At 41.5% G+C, this 22,042-nt stretch overlaps 1 protein-coding gene across 1 annotated transcript; it reads left to right on the top strand.

Annotated features, from left to right (window-relative positions):
- The first annotated feature begins 89 nt into the window (after positions 1-89).
- Positions 90-21,935, top strand: VPS35 (VPS35 retromer complex component). The gene is made up of 17 exons (NM_001005842.2): positions 90-159; positions 5,912-6,010; positions 7,325-7,421; positions 8,237-8,360; positions 9,772-9,954; positions 10,412-10,625; positions 11,263-11,346; positions 11,814-11,923; positions 14,257-14,353; positions 14,440-14,588; positions 15,109-15,316; positions 15,832-15,987; positions 16,763-16,885; positions 17,448-17,627; positions 18,746-18,985; positions 19,688-19,831; positions 21,039-21,935. The coding sequence occupies exons 1-17, from the start codon at positions 157-159 to the stop codon at positions 21,216-21,218; spliced, it is 2,391 nt and encodes a 796-aa protein (NP_001005842.2). The 5' UTR covers positions 90-156; the 3' UTR covers positions 21,219-21,935.
- The last annotated feature ends 107 nt before the right edge of the window (positions 21,936-22,042 follow it).

Here is a 22,042-nt window from a genome sequence, read left to right on the forward strand (position 1 = left end):
CCAATCAGCCCGCAGAGAAGCACTTCCTCGGCGCCAGCCAATGGAAAGGCGGCTGTGCGACGGAGGGGCGGGGCGGCGCGGGTGGCGCAGTCACATGACGGCGCGCGGCGCTGCGGGGTGTTGCTGCTGGGGGCGGCTCGTGGCAGCGGCGCGACCATGGTGAGGGGCGGCGGGGTCGGTGCGTGGCGGTTGTGGGGGGGGGCAGGGGAGGGCGGGGAGCGCTCCAGGTTCTGTCGCTCCCCTGAGGGCGGTGGTCGGTCGCTGAGAGGAGGCCCGGGACCGGCCCGGGCCTGGGGGCTGCAGCCTGAGAGCACCGTCAGCGGCTGCGCGCGGCGGGGCCGTGCGGGGGAGGCGCGGCGGGGTCCCGAGGGCTCTGAAGGCCGTGAGGCCGCTGCCCGGCGCGGGTGCGGCTGAGGTGAGGCGGGGCCGGGCTGGGCCGTAAACGGCAGCGTGAGCCGCTGCGGCCGGGGCCCGGGGCAGGCCGCTCTGGAGCGGTTGTAAGTGCTTACGAGGGAACCTGGAACTGCAGCTTGGAATAGTGCTTATAGAGACGTGCTTCTGAATGCTCAGCAACAACAAAAGGACAGCTGTGCTTCCTGGCAGAACCCGAGTTCGGTGTATCTGCTGCGCTGTTTAATACAAGCGAAGTCCTCAGCAGTGTGTGCTGTGATGTCTTTGCTTGTTGATCCGTCCAGCTGCGGTGTGAGCAGTGCTGGCTGTCTGCACAGTGAGCCATGGACAAACTCAGTGCCACAAATGAACTAAAGCAGAGTTGTGTGGTCCCAGGGCTGCTGGGGCAGATCTGCGTTCTGAAGTTGTCTGTGTGTTGGAATGGATTTGATGCTACATACTCCAGAAGCGCGTGTGTGTGGCTGTGGATCCTGTCAGGAAGAGAAAATATTTGATTGGATAGCAGGAAATGTGCAGCGTGTGCAGATGATCCGCTTCCCAAGTGAGCGCCATGGGTACCTCGTGGCTCCCAGCTGGCACAGCTCCCTTCTGTCTGTCACTTCCGTGTCTGCTCTCTGCCCTCATCTTGCCAATGCCCTGTGGTGTGTGATGGAGGAAGAGCAAGACCTGCACTCTGTTGGGGTGGTCCCTTCTACCACATCAGGCTCTGTTGCTGTTTCCAATGGCCACACTCAAAGCAGAGTATTTGAATACCTTAAACTAGAGTGTGGTTTCTTGCAGCTGTCAGTCAGCTCATGAGTAAACAGCACAGCCCCTTGATTTTTGTTAACTGTGCCTTCTTGTGGAAGTAAATGCCATCTTAAACACGTGAAAAAGGTGTTCTTCTCTGCTGTGAGAGTTACAGGCTCTGGTGTTGCAGAATAAAGCTTCCAATATAAATATATGACTATAAAATGCCTGTGGTTTCTTTTAGTTAGTGCCAAGCCATGCTGTGATGCTCATAGCAATCTGCTGTGTGCGCTCCGGCTTCATAGCTAGGCTGGCTTTTGTCCTGATCTTCTTCTGCAGCAAACCTGATGTCTGCCTTGGGTAAATGCTCCTGTTACGTGGGCAGTGATAGGGCGATTGGTGTCCTCGTGAAGTTGGTAGGAGGTAGAGAAGCTTGGGTAAGTCTCTTTTGTTGTGGTACCAAACGAGGGCATGTGAGCAAACAGGAGGAAAAGGCACGTGGAATATGCTCGAAAGCACATCTAAGGAATGATTCTTAGAGTAGATAAAATACACTTTAGAACTGAAGCAAAATCTTTGACTTGATTGTGTTATCTATGTCCTACATCCAGTTTAAGGTGTGTGCGTTACCAGGGTACAGACTGCTTGGTGGGTTCCTCAGGCTTACCTTGAATTCTGCTGTGGTTTAACGCTGTACAGTTCTGTGGAGTGCTGCAGTTTGCTGGTCTTCAAAACCATCAGCACCCTGACCTGGGTTTTTAGCCACCTGCAGAGCACTGCTAAGCCTTAAATTTAAACAGGTTGTGTATTGATGTCTTCTCATGGAAATGAGTGTTAGAAACCAAGTAAGTTATACACTGTAGGTTTAATGATAATTTTCTATGCCAGCAGTAGCTGTTACTGTCAGAATGTACATGTCCAGAACCACGTTTGCAGTACATGTTACAAATTATCTTCCAGGTAACTGGTATAAGCCTGTGATCAGCCAGGCAATACGCTTCTTTTGAGCTAGTTTGGGGTTGAAATTTTTTCTTCCCCGAGGCAACTTACAGCTCACCAGCTTCAAACTGGCAGAAAGCAGTTTGGGGTGTTAAGACTCAAGCGTTTAAGTCAGACTGGCTGCATAATTGCTGAGAGTTGTTATCTTCAGCTTACGCAGTAGCTGATACCTTACTGTACTCGGTGCTGAGAAAGGAGGTTGCTTTGTGCCTTGATTACAGAGCTCTGCTGCTTTTCTCCAGTGTCAGTATATCTTCTACTTCAAGGGTTTGGGTTGGAATAGGATTCCACAGAGCAGTTGCATTTCTGGTTAAATTACGCTTGGAACTAATGCCTAGGCTCTTGCTGTAAAGTGGGACGTATAGGAAATAAACAGCTTTATTCGCCGTCGTATCTGACACAGCAACTGGTTCCCAGATGAATTCAGGACCTGTACTTATCTCAGTCCCAGTGTTAAATAAGGTGTGGGACCTTGTTGATCAAATTGAGAATGGGAATGAGAATGCTGTGCATGTCTTCTGTTGACGCATACAGAATTTGATGTGATGCTGACACTGGTTTATTTTAATTGGTAAAACCGGATCTGACAGTGTGGCTCCAAAATGCCATTATTTCTCCAGCTACTCCTGAGAGACAGTGTCTGAGGTTGTGTGAGAAAATACCTGCCTTCGTTTAGATGTTTCTAATGAGATCCTTGCTGTAATTATCCCTAGCGTAGCCTCTGTCGTGTAGTCACTGTTACGCTTCAACCAGAGGTTTTCACAGCGGAAGGATGGAAACTGATGGGTGTGCATTCCGCCAAGCACACCTGGGGGCTGCTGGAGGTGAAGCATTTGATGATGCTCATGGTTAGATCGGTGTTGCTTCTTTTTGTATGCTTCTTAGCAAGCTTTTTTGCTTTCAGGGTAGTCTAGGTGAATGGTAGGCCCCTGATCAGCTGGGCTACTTTCCTGGCCTCTGCAGGGGATCTTTTAAGGTCCTTTCCAGTCCAACCCCTTCTGCATTTCACTTCATGGCCTGTGCAGCCCTCCCAGCACCAGGTGGCCCCACAAACAAACAGGAGGGACGCGTGAGCCCCACGTGGCTGTGGGAGCTGGGAGCCCTGCAGGGCAGGTGCTGGGAAACTCTGCTGGGGTTATCATTACTCCGCTGTTTTGGCTTGTGCCCTAATTGTGATGTGGTTGGAGCGTGAGGCGTTGAGGTCGGTAGCAGTGGGTCTGTTACGCAGCAGTATGAGCTTGGGAGTGCAGGGTGTGATGAGCTTTCTGGCAAAGGCATAACCCAGCAGGATGTGCGACGCTTTGCTGTTGATGGTTCCACATTAGTGCCAGCACCGCCAGCTTCTGTTCCTTACAAGTCAGATCTGTCGTTGAGCTTTATTTATTCCAAGTTCTACTGGAAAGACATAATTAGTCAGTCAGAGCCTTTCTAGAGCTTGTAGCTCTGAATTGCCTGGGAGGTACAGCCACCTCGCTGTGCTGCTCTGCCGTATGCTTCAGTGCTGTTTGGAGGGCCCATGCTTTGTGCTAAGTGCAGTCACTCTGATTAGCAGAGCTAACTTGCTCTCTTGACGAAATAGATTTGTTAATTGGTTCTTGTTCATGGTTTAGCTGTTATTGAGGTGCTGAATTACAGAGGAAGAGCTTCCACCCGTAGCCTTCTGCTCCAAGCAGAACTGTCCCCGAAGTTGGATCAGAGCAGCCTTGAGTTCTCCTTGCTGAGGGCTGGGAAGCTTCCAGGGGTGGAGATTCGCCACCTGCTGAGATAGGACCAGGGCACAAACAACACTGCATGGCACTGCCTTTGCTGTAAATGGGATAGCAGGGAAAACACAGGAGAAGTTGTCTGTGGCTCTTGTGAGGGAGATTGCAATTACAGGATAAGAATCGGGTGTAGTGGTGAATGTGGGAGAAAGGAAAATGTGGGTATGCCAAGGCTGCAGTGCCCTACAACTATTAAATTGGTGTTAAATTTAACTTCTCTATTTTAATGAAAACCCAAATTAAAATCTTGCTCCTTAAAAGATGCTTATGGGAACTCCAAGCACGGAGCACTTGAGAGAAATGAATACTGGAGATACTGGTTTTAAGAACATCAAGATGGTATAATTGATGGTCTTTTAGATTCTTATCAAAATGTTTGGTTACAGAGAGGAGACCTGAAGCCTTCTGAATACAGTGGAAGAGGAAGGGAACAAGTACAAAGAGTTGAGAAATTACCAGAGCTGTGGGCTCAGAATACCAGCTGCAGGATTCTCTGTGTGCATAAATGGGGTATTTCTCAGGACCAGAGAAGGTGCAGTTGGGCCACAGTATCAGTGCTTCTATCTCTGATGATAATTGAGGGATGCCCTCTGGAACCAAACCCCAGGCTGAGAGAGCCTGGGGGAGCTCTAATGAGATGCTGAGAGCTGGCCTAAAGTGACAACAGCGTGGTGGTGGTTCTTTTCTGAGTGCGAGGTTTGGGGAGTGCTACTGAATGCAGTGTGTGAGCTGCTGGGGGCACTGCGAAGGAGGCTGGGCATGGGTTTGGGTTGAGGTAGACTTGAATGTGGTGTGTAACATAAAAGAAGGAAGCTCCACTGACCTCATTGATCTGGCAGAGGAAAGGAAGCAGCTGCAGAAGGGAGTGCCTGTTCCAGCTGGGCGGGGGGATGTGTAAGTCTGCAAGCAATGGATCTAATCAATATAAAAATGCAGTATGACCCTTGGGAAGGCAGATGAGTTTGGTTTTTTTTATGTTGAAGTCCTGCAGTGTTCTTGTTTGAGGAGAAGCAGAAGGAAGAGAGTTGCTGAGGAAGGTAGGGGACATGAGGAAATGATGATTCTCATTGGGTTTCTGTTACCTTCTGCAAGTCATCTCTGCCATCCATAGAGGTAATTGTACTTTATCCTTTGCTCTGCTTATCTGAAGCTAGGCCTCAGCAGAGCTGTGCGGCTTGGGCAGCAGTTAGCTGATAGCTTGTGACCTGTGTGTGCAAAATAGCATCTATACGGCTGTGGTCTGTGCTTCATGCTTTGCTTTGATCTTCTGGCAAGGTTCTTGAAGATGCTTCAAGAAGAAGATGCTTGCCCTCAGTGTGGTGGTGTCCTTGTATTCTCGTGAACCTTATTCTTGCCAAATACTCATGTTGGATTTCTTTTTTTTACCTGAAAATGCTGGTAAAGGAGGGAGAAATTGACTGTTCTACCCTCTTGGCTCTGTGTTCTAAGAAATAACCATGCTCATAGGTTGTCCATAACTCTTCTTGTTCCTGCGCTCACGTTCATAGACTCATAGAATGGCTTAGGTTGGAGAGGACCTTAAGGACCATCTAGTTCAAGCCTCCTGCTGTGGGCTGGTTGTCACCCACCAGCTCAGGCTGCCCAGGGCTGCATCCCACCTGGCCTTGAGCCCCTTCAGGGATGGGGCATCCACAACCTCATTGGGCAACACATTCCGGCACCTCACCACCCTCTGAGTAAAGAATTTCTTCGTTACGTCTAACCTAAGTCTCCTCTGTTTAAGCTTAAAGCAATTCCCCCTTGCACAATCACTATCAGACAGTAAAAAGTTGCTGCCTTTAAATACTGGAAGGCTGCACTGGGGTTTCCCTGCAGAAAGAAAGTTTTTGCAGAGTAAAGCTTTACCCCTCAAATAAGTTACTACTGAGCTATTTGACAGCTCTTAATGGTTGTGTTGCAGTGACACTTGCACTATGTTCTAAACTATGGGAAGACAGTTTTCATCTAGTCATAAGTAGATTCATAAAAATTGTTTTTTTTTCTTCCAGCCAACAACACAGCAATCTCCTCAGGATGAACAGGAAAAACTCCTGGATGAAGCCATTCAGGCTGTGAAGGTGCAGTCTTTCCAAATGAAGAGATGCTTGGTAAGAATGTAACTTAAAAATGCAGTGAAGCTTCCCATCTGCTAGGAGTAAAACAGTAAATCAATACTAATCTGTAGTGCACTGAGGGAACTTAACTCTTTGTGTCTTTGTGTTAGAGCCTTTGCAAGTGAATGAGGCAGCTACTAAATGAGTGAGCAAGTCTTCAGTATCCTTAAATAGTTGTTTTTACCACAGTATTTGACAAGATAAATTAGAAAGGTGCACCTTCGTTAATTGGTGCTTCCATTTGAGTCAGCCTAAACTGAGAGTAAGCCTGCCAGTTGTTACCAGTTTACTGCTCAAATGCGCTCTGTATGGAGCTGTACGATGAGAAACTGTTCTTGTTGATGTTCAGTGTACTGTTGCTTTTTAACTGTAGTCTTTTCATGAGCTGCAGACTGTGAGGCTAGTGTATTATCTGCTGCAAAAGAGAACTTTTATAGGGCCTAATTGTAGACTGATGCATAAATTCTCCTCTAACTGGAGAATAACATTGACTGGGGTTTCTACTGGGGTATTTAGCTTCAAATTGTAGACAGTGCAGACCATGGTATAATCATACGAACATATCTTGGCTTTGAGAAGCTTAGCTTCTCATGTAGAGAATTATTTAGAGAAGCTGCTTAAAACTGCAATGACAGAACTTAAATATTCCCATATATTTTCATCTGGCTGGGCAAGCTAACCCTAGCAATTCCATCCACTCTCCTCCAAAACTTAATGCTGTTTTAAATGATGTGTTCAGTAAGTACATATAGGTGGTAGACTGGAAGTTTCTTGTATCCTAGGCAGGCAGTCGTGCTAGGCAGTCGTGCCTTGTAAACACATGCTGTATGCGACTCTTGCTTTCAGTAAGATGTTATTCTTGAGTGAGGAGGGGAAAGGAGAAATCAAACAGTGGCTCCCACTGGCATTATGTGTGTTCTGTCTGCTGGAGGTTTCTTCATGAGATCTGAGAAAACAGCAGACTGGATGACTTAGAAGTAGTTCAGTTCTGTCTTGCTTGCTGAATAGAACTTGAAAGATGGATGAGGATTTCTGAATAGGAAAAAATATTTTTTGATAATATAGTACTTTATTACTATAGCTGTATCTTAAGTCTTCTAGCTGCCTTCAACTTAGTTTAGAGGGGGGATGTAATATAGGCTAGATACTAATTGAATTGAATTAGAACTATCACTTTCCTGATGTTTAGATACTTAACATTTGCATGCTTTTTTTAGAAAGCTATGCTTTTAGTTGTTCTGTTTGTTTAAATACTCTGGTTTCCTTGTGTTATTTGTGATAGATTGTTCTTTTTTACCTCCTCTAAAGGACAAAAACAAGCTCATGGATGCTTTGAAACATGCGTCCAACAAGCTTGGTGAGCTGCGGACTTCTATGTTATCTCCTAAGAGCTATTATGAGCTCTGTATCCTTTGAGGATTAGAGGAACAAGCGGCTGAAATGCTGAATTTGGAATGAAATGTTCACCTGCTTTTCTTGTTGTTTGTGACTGTTCAGTTGTCATCTCTTTTCTCATGTTTTGTTAGCACTTCTGCTCTACTAGTTATCTGAATGTACTGTAAGAGAATATCCAGTTGTTTGCTCACTGTTTGAAGTTCTTTTCCCTTTGGTATGAAGTAGGTCTTTAATGTCTTTTGTATCTTCCATTGCGAGTCCTCAGGAGTCTAGTTTTATAACAACAGCACCTCTGTAAAAGTTGTGCCTACTGTATGTTACCCAAAAATATCTATATAACCAACTTATTTTGCCTTTTTGTTTTCATAGAATCTAACCGTAAATCGAGTGCTGTAATCTATGTACTTGTCCGTATTGTACCTGAATAACAGGAAGTTTTTCATGAAATTTGGGAATTGAATGTGAATATATTTGAATATTGCTTTCTTCATGCCTGCTGTTGAGGAAGATGTATTTCTGTACCACATAGTATGCCTTCACTTAGTCTAGATACTCTGTTCCGTCATGTTCACTTGTTAGCTGTTTTAACTGCTTGTACCTGCTCTTTTCTAATATGCTAAGGATAGAAATTGAAGTTTCGGTTTATTTAGCATACTTATGCCAGTAGTGATGAATTTTTCTCAAGTACTACCTACTTGGGCTTGACTTCTTTGAAACCTGTGATTGTATTTGAACAGCATCATTCCTCTTTGGTGTGATTGAACAAATTTCTCTCAAGGTCTGTTGTAGATGTTTTGAACTTAAGTCCTTAACTAAGAGAACAAGACATGGCAATTTCTGATGAGCTACACTACTTGGAAGTCTACCTGACGGATGAATTTGCCAAAGGAAGGAAAGTGGCAGACCTTTATGAGCTAGTACAGTATGCTGGAAATATTATTCCAAGACTGTAAGTGTGTATATATTTGGTATTTCCTTAAATAGAAATGTCAGATAATGGTCATACTCTGAGTTCTGATAACAGACTGGGTTCTTGCTTGACAGCAAGACTTGCTTGTAAATCTGCATATCTTAAGAGTGGATTCTGATGAGATTTAGGCCAAGAGTGCAGCTTCAGAAGGTAGATTGTTCCTGCCAAGATTTTATTTTTGCACGTGACTGAGATGGAAGCGCTTTGCAATAAAGCAGACTTTGGGTAAAGAACTGGTCAGCAGAAAACTAACCAAGTACTCTGTTCTGCTCAGTGAGATTAACTATACATCTAGTATTTTTTTTTCCGTGTTACCTGTTAAGTAACTTGTAGCTGAGGATCTAGGTCTTTGAGCTGCACACTGAACAGGTACTTCATAAGCATCTGTCTCCTAGTGGTGAGTAACAGGTGTGAGAGGAGGAAGCTGAATTTCTGTTACTTGTAAAGGCTTAGTCTTTCTAAATGTAGTTTTTAAGTTAATATGCAAGAGGTAATACTGAAGAGCTTATCTTTAAATGTGTCACTGTAGGGCTGGAGTTGGACCTTCTGGATATGTAGACTTCAGAAACTTCAGTGCTAAGTAAAAATTTTATTTCTGGCCTTCACAGTGATGCAAGGAAGAGTCTCCGGGGTACCAGGCTCATGCACATTGGGTGGTTTGGAGTAATGAGTGTCACTATGTCTTTACCTCATCATAATCATTTGAATTGTATTCCTACCTATGTGATGTAGGCTATGTTTCTCCCTGATGAACCCTTCTGATGCTCTAGTGAGTTAGCAAAGCTTGCAGGGTTGAGGCTTCTAAACCAAATATTTGCATGTTCTGAGGATTGTAAAGGTTTTTTTTTTTTCACCGATAAGCTGAAGTGGAGTCCAAGTATGCTGGTACACCAACCCTTTGTATCTTGCAAGTTCCTTCTACCCTTTGATTAATTAATACAAAGATGCTGAAGGACTTAGTGCAGGTGTGGGGATTTCTGAAGAGTGCAACATCTTTTCTGTTAAACTGCAGTGTGAAAGATATTTAATGCTTCACCACTATACATACCTTATCTTTGTGCCAGAGTTGCTTTCCAGTCCTGCAGGGTGTTGTAAGTATAGACAAGCAGTAATTCACAGCTCCATGCATGCTGAGCATGTATACATTCATTGTGTGAAGAATTGTAATGAGGTAAGTCAGCTCTTCAGACTTGCTGTGTTCTGTAGCAGAGGAGAGCAGGAGTTGAAAGCTAGCAAAATATCTGAAGTTATGGTACCCTGGTACATGGATGTCATTTAACTGCTTTCTGCACATCGGTAATGCTGTCAGGGTTGAAGTGGGCTGTTGCCTTTAAGTGTGGTATTTTAGTGTTATTTTACAATTTGTTGTTCTCTTCTGTGCCTCTTGCAGGTATCTCCTAATAACAGTAGGTGTTGTATATGTCAAGTCATTTCCACAGTCCAGGAAAGATATTTTGAAAGACCTGGTGGAGATGTGCCGTGGAGTACAGCATCCTCTTAGAGGCCTCTTTCTTCGCAACTATCTCCTGCAGTGTACCAGGAATATTTTACCAGATGAAGGCGAGCAAGCAGAGTAAGACAGGCCATAACTTTAAAAATAAGTAATGTTCTGTTTAAAAAACACATATGTGATGTGACTTTTTCAGGTTTGAAAGAAGTAAATATCATAGAGTGGTTTGGGTTGGAAGGAATCTTTAAGATCACATAGTTCCAACCCTCCTGCTACAGGCAGGGACACCTCCTTCTAGACCAGGCTGCACAAAGCCCCATCCAGCCTGGCCTTGAATGCCTCCAGGGAGGGAGCATATTTTACAACTTACCACTTTTACAACTTCATATTTTACAGAAATTCTTGTCAAAACCCAATTCTTTTAATGTGGGAAGGGAATTCTTAAGGTTTTCTTACTTAAGTGAGAATATGAACTGTTCTTATGAACCTAGACATCCCACCATGTGCTTTCCCAACCTTCTGTCTTGAAAAGCTTTCTGTCCACCCAGATCTTATGTTCCTAATCTGTTCTCAATTGCAGTGAAGAAACCACTGGAGACATCAGTGATTCTATGGACTTTGTGCTGCTAAACTTTGCTGAGATGAACAAACTTTGGGTGCGGATGCAACACCAGGGCCATAGTAGGGACAGAGAAAAGAGAGAGCGGGAAAGGCAGGAACTGAGAATCCTAGTAGGAACCAACCTTGTTCGCCTCAGTCAGCTGGAAGGTGTTAATGTGGAACGATATAAGCAGGTAGGATGGCCATCTGTGCTTTCCAACTTCTGCTTTTTCCCCATGTGGAAGTAGTTTGGGCTTCCAGATGAGCAGCTTGGGAGGAGTTACAGCTGTGCTAAAAGCTTGGTAATCATGGTACTTCTAGAACCAATTTTCACTTGAAATTTGGAAAGCTAGTGAAATTGTGTGATCTGTTGAGAAGCAAGCTGAATACACTACTCATGCGTTTTTCTTCTAAGCTTTTTCAGTAGGGTTGGCATGAAGCTTTGACTTCATCTTAGTAATTCCCATTGTAATAATAATTACAGGTTGGTTTAAGAGAGATGTATGTATACAGCATTCTGTGGTAGACTTCAACTTCTAAGTTATGCTTTCCCTCCAAAGTGTTTGGAAAGAATTGATTGTTTCTTGAAAGGATAGAACTGATAATTTTGCCTAAAAAAGACTTGACTGTTTTGAATTAGTACAGTGTGCCAAAGGGATGTATGTCTGGGGGTAGAAAACTTTTTCTCTGAACACTGGGACTTTCTGATAAAGCCTTTATGTAAGGAAAAAACTGAGAAGTGTTAGAAATAATGCTCGACTTGGTTTAAATGCATATATGAGTATAAGCTTCAGGACTGTAAAAACTACAGGGCTGCTCTTCTTATTACAGATTGTTCTGCCTGGAATATTGGAGCAGGTTGTAAACTGTAGAGATGCTTTAGCTCAGGAGTACCTCATGGAGTGTATCATACAGGTAAGCTACTTAAATTCAGCTGCACTATTGGTTTTGAACATGGGGATAATTATTTCTGTGCTTTTAGTCAGGTTCAGAGTATTTTTACCTCTTCCTCATGAACTGGAAAATTTCTTCAATGGGACTCTTTCTCATTGGCTTGATGCATACTACTTTTCACCAGGTGGACAGAGTGGAGTGGTATCCATTTTGTGCTCCTTCTGTTGCAGAGGCTGGTAAGCTATCTGAGCAGCCATGCTTGCAGTAAGAATTGTGATAGGTAGGCAGGCCTTCAAGTTACCGATTTGTCTTTTATCTTTTGCTTTACATATTTAGTAAGACAAGATCAGCTTGGGAAACCCTTAAACAGTCATAGGACTGTATTTAATATGTGGCTATTTGCTTTTCAATGACTATTTCGTTTTACTGCTATGTGATAGTGGGCAAAGTCAGTTAATAACTTGATGATTACTGGTCTAAAATTTCAGGTTTTCCCAGATGAATTTCATCTCCAAACCTTGAACCCATTTCTCAGAGCTTGTGCTGAGCTGCACCAAAATGTTAATGTGAAAAATATAATAATTGCTTTAATTGACAGGTAAGTGACCGGGGAGGGGTAGAAATTGGCTCAAAATGAAGTGTGTTGTGCACAAGCAGATGGTAACTCTTAGCATTTGGAAGCTTTCAATTTTTCATATTTTATTCATATTTAACTTTAGTTTCCGTGTTTTTATCATCCTTAATTAAGACTGTGAAGAATATTCATATAGTTTCTGTTCTCTGAACTCTGCTTTAGCAGCTTCTAACGTGTCCTATTTTCAAGGACAGATTAAAACTTGATAAGCAGATGAAGCCAGGATACAAGTTATTGACCAGTTTTGTGTTTCTGAACTAGAGAGGCAGCAATATTCTGATTTGACAACCTCTTCAGAAAACAGATGGTAGGAAGCAGAACTACTTCCTTGATTCTTACTTTTGTGGAAATGCTGCTTATAACTGCTTGTACTGAATTAAAATATTAAGGGAGGAATCTAAACTGAAGTTTTAGTTTGTATCTTGAATGGAACCACCACAGATGACTATGTGTACCCGTACGTTCTTACTGCAGAAAGATGCACTTAGGATAAGATCATAATCTTGAAGCCTCAAAAAAACCTTGCTGCTTTTGCGCACCAAGGTACACCTTTGTATAACTGGTCCATTCATGCCACTGTGGGAAGTTGAGTTACAGTAGGGACCTCTTGCTAGATTCTTTACATTACACTGTAGCAATGTAAATCTTTCATGGAGGCTCTCATTTTGTACCTTCTGCTGTCACATTCATTTAGAGGACTTGAACAACTTTGGTATTGCTTCCACAGTAAGTTTTCTGTTCTTATTCTTACAGATAAGCAATAGTAAGGAACTGAGTGGCAGTGAACCTGCTGTGCTCCTAGGCATATCAGTACTGCGTTGGCTGCTGTTAGTGTCTTCTGAAGCCCTCTCGTTCAGAGATAGGGTAGAAGTAGGGTGGTGTGATTATCTTCTTTTGTAATTTGGCAGCTTTTTGTTTAGGGCTAATGTTACTCCAAGTGTTGAAGGGATAGCATTCTTATCAGTTCTTTGAATCAATGCATGTGGGGAAGATCTTTTTGGTTTGCTGTTTGGAACAACTATGCGCTTCAGTACTGTGCAGTTATGACTTAGATGTGTTCCATGCAGGTTGTGCTGGTTGCATTTCTCATCTTGATTTCTGGCATGAGATAGTTGAAACTGGACATGAGCAAAGCAGAGAAACTGGTGAAGCTTTAGCATCTATTCCCGTGAGGCTTTCCTGTTTAAGGAGTCTTCTGAAAAGACTTGTTGCTTTGGGATCTTTCTTGACTTACTGCGCCATTCACAGCTTTTAATTATGCTGCCATCTGCCTGCCGTGTGATGGTATTTGGAAGCCTGTCAACCTTACACTTTGAGCTGTCGAGAAAAGCTGTCTTGTCCCTTTGAGAAAAGGCAGTGATTTTCCTTGGCTTTAGAAAACCTTCTTGTTACCAACCCAACCAAATGTGAGCAGCTGAATGTGTTTTCCCTGGCAGTGAGTTTTTTTTTGGTGCCTAAGCCTGTTCTTACATATCTTTGTTTCAGAACAGAAGTTTGTTAAGATTTGAAGTTTTTAAACTCTGTAAGCAATAATGTTAAAAACTGTAAGCAGGTGACTTTTCCTAAATACTTTGTAGGTCTTTCCGCAACTCAGAAAAGAACAATCTCTTGACAATTTGAAAGCAAGAAAAGCAACACTAAGCTTTCTTCCAGTTGTAGCCTTAGTCAAGTGTTATCTTCCTACAGTGATAATTCTTAATTTTGATCTGATTTTTGCAAAGGTGGTGGTTCACTTTACTGCTTCTTGTCATTGATTGCTATCCAGCAAAATTCTAGAAGATGTTGTAGAACTGTCTCTTAACTTTGCTTTCTTGGAGGAAAAAAGTCATCTATTCCACTTCAAATTTACTTTGAACTTCGTTCATCGCAGACAGTGGACATCCCAAACATGTTGATCTGTAATCTTTTTAGAAACAAGGAATAGTTCAGTTCCTCTACCTCCATCCTTTGGAGACCTTTTAGCTGAAGATGCTATTGGATGCCACTGCAGAACATCTGCTGTTCCATCAGGCTGCTCTGTATTTCTTTTTTCTGCTGGAAGAAACAGACAATCAACTGCTAGGTGAAGAGCACGTATTATGAACCTACCTTGTTCTTTCTTTATCTTGCTGTCTATCAGCACTCTTTTCTAGGATAGGTATTTACTAGCCTTGGTGGTTGATTGTGGCCTCTGACTCAGATGAATTTCCTTTTTGCTCCTAATAAAGCTTGCAAACTTATTTTTTTTCTGTTAGTATCTTATTCTGACCAGTGTCTGTTGTATTTTTTTTGTGGATTTTTGTTGTTGTTGTTACCAGGTTGGCTTTATTTGCGCATCGTGAAGATGGACCTGGTATCCCAGCAGATATCAAACTGTTTGACATCTTTTCGCAGCAGGTTGCTACTGTTATACAGGTACGCTGTGAATTCTTGCCTCTGCATTCTGATCTTTTTGCAAAGTTGTGTGCTTTTGATTAACTCAGTGCTGTCTTAAATTTCAGTCTCGTCAAGACATGCCCTCAGAGGATGTGGTATCCTTGCAAGTTTCTCTCATTAACTTAGCTATGAAGTGCTACCCAGACCGTGTTGACTATGTTGATAAGGTGTTGGAGACAACTGTAGAAATATTCAATAAACTTAATCTGGAACAGTAAGTAAATTAAGTTCTCTCTGGAGTAGTAGTTGCCCTTAAATCTTGACTTCTATGTCATATTTTTGTAAGATGAAGAGGCATGGTTTAGATTCTGCATCTTGGTGCAAGAGCCAAGCTGTGAAAGTTCATGATAAGCTACAACAGGGGAAAGCCTGACTCACCAGGATTTACTTGTCTGTGCGTAACTCTTCCCCTGTAGCTGTACACATGCACAGTGTTTATGCCAAGCTTTGTGTAGTCAGTATCTATTCTTTCCCTTACAGCCATCTAGAGTTTTCCTTTTGCTGAATTTGCAGCCACAGTCTGTTCCTGCTGTCAGTGACTTGAAAACTTGTAATTCCTACTGTATATCCCAAAGAGCAAGATAATATTTTTGATCCTTTATTTTTCTGATCTTCTTTGCAGTGGGTTGTTTAGGTGTTATGGTCTATATCAGAGTTGGTATTGGGGCAGACTTAAATCTGCCTGTGTATGTGAACAAGTAATTAACTGTGGTCTCCCATGTATTTTCTTTTAGTATTGCAACAAGCAGTGCTGTTTCAAAGGAGCTGACCAGACTTCTGAAAATCCCCGTTGATACTTACAACAATATCCTGACAGTTTTGAGACTAAAACATTTCCACCCCCTGTTTGAATACTTTGATTATGAGTCCAGGAAGAGCATGAGTTGTTACGTGCTTAGCAATGTGTTGGACTATAACACAGAAATTGTGTCCCAAGAACAGGTACGATAAAAGCTTGCTTACATGGAAATTCTGGGTATCTAAGCTACTGTTTGGAGACTTGAAAACATCCTAAGTGATCTCTCACAGGGTATGCTTAGATTCTGTTCCTCTCTCTTCCCCCATTTTATTAGCTCAGGTTTTATCTGGCTTGATAGTTTTTCTGCCCAAGTTCTCAAATATCTCCTCTTTACGTATCTGGTCTAACTCATCCTAGAAACTGCTACTGAAGCTTGAACAAAGACCTTGATTTTTTTCCCCCTTGAAGTTTGGCCTTTTACCTGAAGAGGGCTTGAGTAGTACTTCTAGAATCTGACTTTTGTCAGTACAGTTATTCTGTCCCTCTATGCAGAGAGGGACTACTCAGTGTGTAAGGCAAGTAAGTCCTAAAGCATCAACACTTAACATGTTTTTAGTCCTTTGTCAGCACTATGAGTGGCTGTAAAGACACTTCCAGTTGCTAACAACTTATGTTCGTAGACCACTCGAATTTAAACAGCTTATGTTGCCTTTAACAGGTTGATGCTATCATGAATTTGGTATCCACACTGATCCAGGATCAGCCAGATCAACCTGCTGAAGACCCTGACCCTGAGGACTTTGCTGACGAGCAGAGTCTTGTGGGAAGATTTATTCATCTTTTGCATTCAGATGACCCTGACCAACAGTATAAGGTGTGGCATTAGTGCTTCTGAGTGTGTTTGTGTTCTGGGAAGTGTCAGTTTTTGCATTATTTACTATAAAAGATTTATTGGAGCTGGAAGCTGGAGTATCACCGCTCTGGCACTACCAACTCAATACACAACATCATGCAAATGTGTAGAAGGCCGCATATTTAGAAATAGTGTGTTGAGGAGTCAAAAAAAAGCATTTGTGAATTTAAGCTTTTGGTTCTGAGAGATGGTAGTTTGGATGCGGGTCTATTAATCTGGTGTAATTCAGTTAGCTGCCTAACTGCATCATATAACCATCTATTTCAAAAGCATCAAGTGAAACTTGGATCACTTGTTTTGTTAAACTTAACTGCTTTATAGTTTTCTACAGGCTACTGTAGGAAGGGATGGTCCTTTTTTTGCAGTTTGTGCTATTCTGAGAATAGAAGGTATCTGCCGTTTTTAAATGTGAGCCCAGGCAACTTCTGTCTCACTACCCAATCCAGACTGTATCTGTACTTAATATGGTATGAGCATTGCCTACAGCTTATCAAACAGTTACAGGAAGAAGTTTTGTCATTCAATGCACAAAAAAACTACAGATACTGCACAAATGTAATTCATGTTAAACAGTTTGTATGTCTTCCCCATCACCACCCATAAAATACTGTAATGTACCTGATACTGACTCCATGTCCTCCTGGTCTTCTTGTGCCATGGAGTGCAGATTGTTGTAGATGCAAATAACATGAATTTTTAAAGAATGTTCTAAGCTTCTGCTCCTTCTTTTTTTTAGATCTTAAACACTGCTCGAAAACACTTTGGTGCAGGTGGGAACCAACGTATTCGTTTTACACTGCCACCGTTGGTTTTTGCAGCATACCAGCTTGCTTTTCGCTACAAGGAGAACTCCAAAGTGGTGAGTTGGCTTCTGGATGTCTTTTGTATACTTGTTTATTTTTGCTTGCTTCTTTAAGAAGAACGGGGAGCATCTCGTCTGGCCGATAGTGTGCTAATAGTGTGCGAAAGCTTGACATGGAATGTTAGTGCTTTTTTTTCCCCCCTCAAGGCAGACTGCACAGTCCTCTGCTGATTGCTCTCTTGTAACTACTGCTCAAGTTACACTAAAACAACTGCTCTTCAATTTTTATCCCTTTAATGCTTTCTAATTGAAAGTAATAGCTTAAACACGCATTTTCCCCTTAATGTGGGGTTATAGTGTGAAGAAATGGAATATTGTTTGTTAAAAGCACTCTTGAAATTGAATGTCTTGAAATTCTCTTGAAATTGTTTTGTTAAGACCTACTGAGGTCCACACAGTACTGCAAGGGCCACATATACCAGCCCACATGAATTTCAGTAGTTGACTTGGCATCCAGAAGGGAACAGATTGGAGCACTTAACAGATTCTGCTACAGTTCAGATTCTTTTCACTTATAGCTATGGTCTTGTTCAGACTTTAACTTGTTTTACTTCTCTAGGATGACAAATGGGAGAAGAAGTGCCAGAAAATCTTCTCATTTGCTCATCAGACCATCAGTGCTTTGATCAAAGCAGAGCTGGCAGAGCTGCCTCTTCGTCTCTTCCTACAAGGAGCACTGGCTGCAGGAGAGATTGGCTTTGAGAATCATGAAACTGTGGCCTATGAATTCATGTCCCAGGTAAGTGTCCAGCTGCTATAGTCACTGTCCTATGCTACCTTAAATTTGATTTGTATCAGTTTTCTGAACATTAAAAATCTAGTGTGATTAAACATCAAATATTGCAGCTAATACTATTAGGTAAAAACTCCCTAAACTTCATTCTTGCTTCCCAGGGTTCTGTGAAATTGAGCTCCATTGATACTATTTTTAGTCCTCAGTCTGACACATTGCAGTGCAGCCACATCCTCATGCAGTTGGTTTGCAGGAGGAGTGTGGCTTTCTCAATGTAAAATGGTCTTAAAAGCAATAAAGTATTTCCCAGCTCCCGTAGCTAGTATTGTACTGATCATAGGCACTCTTGGAAGTTCTATAGAATCTGTGGTGTTCTCAGTTGTCATGCTGGTCTTTACTGATAACAGTCTTTTTGTTGAAAGTCATTAAATTATTTTGAAGTATGCTTTACCTATAACTTAAGCCTTTCTCCCCCTTGCCCACATTAGATGAAGAACTGACTTATTAATGATTAATGCTATCTGGATTACAGGCCTTGTCCTAATCTTTCCTCTAATATTGCCTGTAATGTATGTTCTTAAACTGAGTCACTGATAACCCCTTGTCTTTACTCACTGTGGATCGGTTGCTATTCTGACACAGCATGATTCTGATGGACTAATGTGCCAAATCTGTGCCTTCTATTAGAAATAATAGTTTGAAATTTCTTTAGTGGTACATTCTTTTCTGAAGGCTCTTTATCCACACAGCAACAGTGCAAACATTTTCCTTACCTACTATGTAGTCAGTAACCTACCACTTAAACTTCTGTACTCTTTTGCATTTCAGAGAATTCTTGTTATTGAATATTTCTGTTATCAAAGTTCTTTATTTGAACAGGTGCTTGAAATAAGGAGAAACTCAATCTTTGGATTATAAGAGAACCATCCATGTTTTCTATGACTATTTAAATAACTGTTTCTTGCAGGACACATCTCTAGTCTGTAGTTTTGACTTGATGGTGACAGTCTCTATGTAATACACAAATATAACAAACACAATTGGACACTTTCTTGTGTCATTAGCAAGTGTAATTTTTGTATATTCTGAAGCAATAATTAAGATTTGCCTTCTCCTCTGACTAGGCTTTCTCTCTGTATGAAGATGAAATTAGTGATTCAAAGGCACAGCTGGCTGCAATCACATTGATAATTGGGACGTTTGAGAGGATGAAGTGCTTCAGTGAGGAGAACCATGAGCCTCTGAGGACTCAGTGTGCATTGGCAGCCTCTAAGCTCCTTAAGAAACCAGACCAGTGCCGGGCTGTGAGTACTTGTGCCCATCTGTTCTGGTCTGGCCGAAACACTGACAAAAATGGAGAGGAGGTAAGAATAAAGGGACACAGTGCAGCACATCATACCTCAGTAATGTAGCCACGCCTTCCTTCGGAATGCACTAGCTTCTGAAGTGAACACAATGTTGTGATGCAGGCTTGGCTGGAATGTGTTCCAATATATGAAGCTTCTAAATCTTACAGTGTGCATAAATATAGAATTTTTAAAAACTCCAACTTACAAGTGTAAGTACCGTGCAAGGTTTTGTGAGTGTCAGGTGGTTTAAGGCTGGCTCAGAGTAATCACCTGCATTTTACACATCTGTATAGTTGTTTGCACATGAATCAATGAACTTTGAAGGTACAAGTTACTGAATACCAAGGTAAAAAGGAGTGCTCTTTCCAAATGAGCTGTTGTACTTACAAACGTCTGTTTGAAATTTTGCTTCACAAGCTATTTGTTAGCATACGTATTATAAAACTGAATTAAGTTTGATACTTGAATGCTTTCTACAGTTGTTCGTTATTGTCTGACTTAACAGAAAGCTTACCTAAATTGTTACAATCGAGAAAGGTACAGTTTTAATGGTAGGTTGTTCTGCAGTTTGTGTAGTTCTCTACGGTTGTTTTTGTAGTGTACCACTGTGAAATGCTATTCATGTGTCAAGGGAAGAGATGTTGGTTCTCCCTGTTCTATTTCTTCTATTACACTATTTTATTCTTCTATTTCTTGTAACTTTATTTTTCCTTGTAGCTTCATGGAGGAAAGAGAGTGATGGAGTGCCTGAAGAAGGCTTTAAAAATAGCAAATCAGTGCATGGACCCTTCTTTGCAAGTCCAACTTTTCATAGAAATTCTAAATAGATACATCTATTTCTACGAAAAGGAAAATGAGGCAGTGAGTAAAAATGCATTATTCATTAAATCTCTTTTCTGACATCTGTAGTCATTTATACCCTGGATCATGTCTGCTCAGTGTGCAAAAGAGTAATACTAAGTGGTCAATTTTTGGTATGCTAGTAAAATACAATACTCTCCATGTTGTAGAGAGAACTTCTTACATGGGGAAAGAAAAACACTTGTAATCTAGTCCTGAATTTAAATTGCGAGACTTGGATACATCTACTTTTATTCAGTTAAAACTGACTACGACGTAAAATCTTACTTTATTCTCATCTAACTTCAGCGGTATTTAACTTAATATACACTAAAGGAAATAAAATTCTTAGAGCTATTCAAGGTCACTGCTGAGAGCGCCACAAAAGATTGGTGTAGGTTTTAATCTCAAACTGGTGTGATGTCTTGCATGCCAGCCTAAGTTTTACATCTTATATCTGAGGTAGTGGTTGCAGCATACTCATTTTTTAGTTAGTATATAGCTGGTAATCTTCTGAACTTCCAGTGTCACCAGTAAAGAGCAGATGTTAATAAATATAATGTAACATCACATGAAAGGGATTTGATAACTTCCAGTAGCTGAACAAATTACCAGCTACTACAATAGTGTTGGAGATGTTGGATCTGTAGATTGAGACAAAATACTGTATTTCAAAGCACTGAGCACATGTGTAAGAACAGTCCACGATATAGTGGCAGTCTGCAGTGCATTTTCTGCTGTGGTATTCTGTGTAATGCTGGACATGGTGCCATAGGCAGCTGTACTTTTCAAAGCTGTGACTGGGTTGCTAAGAATAACTTAAAATCCGATGCTATCATCCTGACTTCTACAAGAGATGGGTTGTCTAGGCAGTCTGATTGTGTGCTTTATTTGTTTAAAGTTGTTAACATTTGTAATGAATAAAGTGGAGAGAAATACTGTGTGAAGTTACAAATCTATAGGTTTCTTCACTTGAGAGGCTGTTCACATTTGCTGGAGTTGGAGGGAACTTTCACAAAATTCTGAAACCTGAAGTATTGTGGCTTCTAGGAGGAGCAAGAGAAGGTGCAGAGTCCAGCAGTTTGTCTGCATATGTTATCAGTAATAGCTCTAAGAACTGTCCAAATACCAAGAGGAGTCTGTCTTTAGAGAATTCTGTTAAAACTAATATTTATGTGTTATACAGAGGTCTTGTCAATTACTTTGGTGCTCATATCTTCTCCTACAGGTGACAATTCAAGTTTTGAATCAACTCATACAAAAGATAAGAGAAGATCTTCCTAACCTTGAATCTACTGAAGAAACAGAACAAATTAACAAACACTTTCACAACACACTGGAGCACTTGCGTCTGAGGAGGGAATCACCGGAATCCGAGGGGCCAATTTATGAAGGTCTTGTTCTTTAAAGAAGATACGCACTGTACTTATTTCTTTTCATTTACATACCGTATGTTTTTTTTTTAAGATAGATTCATAGATTGTGCCTTTCAGAAATGTCAAGTTAACATTCATGTGCTCAGTCTGGCACTTCAAACACTTGTGTTAAGTACTCTAACGAATTTGAAAGGTTGGACCAGCAACTACAGGTTTCATCAGTTAGCATGGCTGAATCTTTCTTTGGAATCTATGTGACATGGTAGGGCTCTTTTTGTTTTTGAATTCTCTTGTCTGTTTGCTGTTGCTTCTGTGGCACTAGAGTTCTAAACTGGCGGTGACTGTCATCTGAAGCTGTGATCCTTACAGAGCATCAGACTTTTGGGATTATTGTATGTCAGGTTCTGCTTGTGCTTTTCTTTTAATGCAAGTTAAGACTAAGTGTAATGTTTTTCCCTAAAAACTAGACTATATTAATGCATGTTTGAAGAGTTTTAAAATACCATGTTCAAAAACAGAAGTTATATTTTGCATATTAAGGCTCTGTGACATTCAGTGAGAGCCAGTACTGTGCACAGGGCATATTTATCAAGATAATTTTGTTCCAAATAGTATAAAAATAGAGAAAATGCAATCTATATAGATATGTATAACCTTCATTACTGTAAATTTAGGGGAAAATGCATTACACAAGTTTATTCAGTATCATGATTTTTTGCACCAGTGAAACAATAAAGTTGCTATTAACACCTTGTTGTTTTGTCTGGTCAGAGCCCACTGTTGAACCTAGTACTGCCTTCTGATAAAAGCAAAGGGACTTCTGCTTTGAAGGGACAAAAAAACAAAGGCATGGTTA

The sequence above is a fragment of the Gallus gallus genome, chromosome 11 (assembly GCF_016699485.2).
Source record: "Gallus gallus isolate bGalGal1 chromosome 11, bGalGal1.mat.broiler.GRCg7b, whole genome shotgun sequence".
NCBI lineage: Eukaryota > Metazoa > Chordata > Aves > Galliformes > Phasianidae > Gallus > Gallus gallus.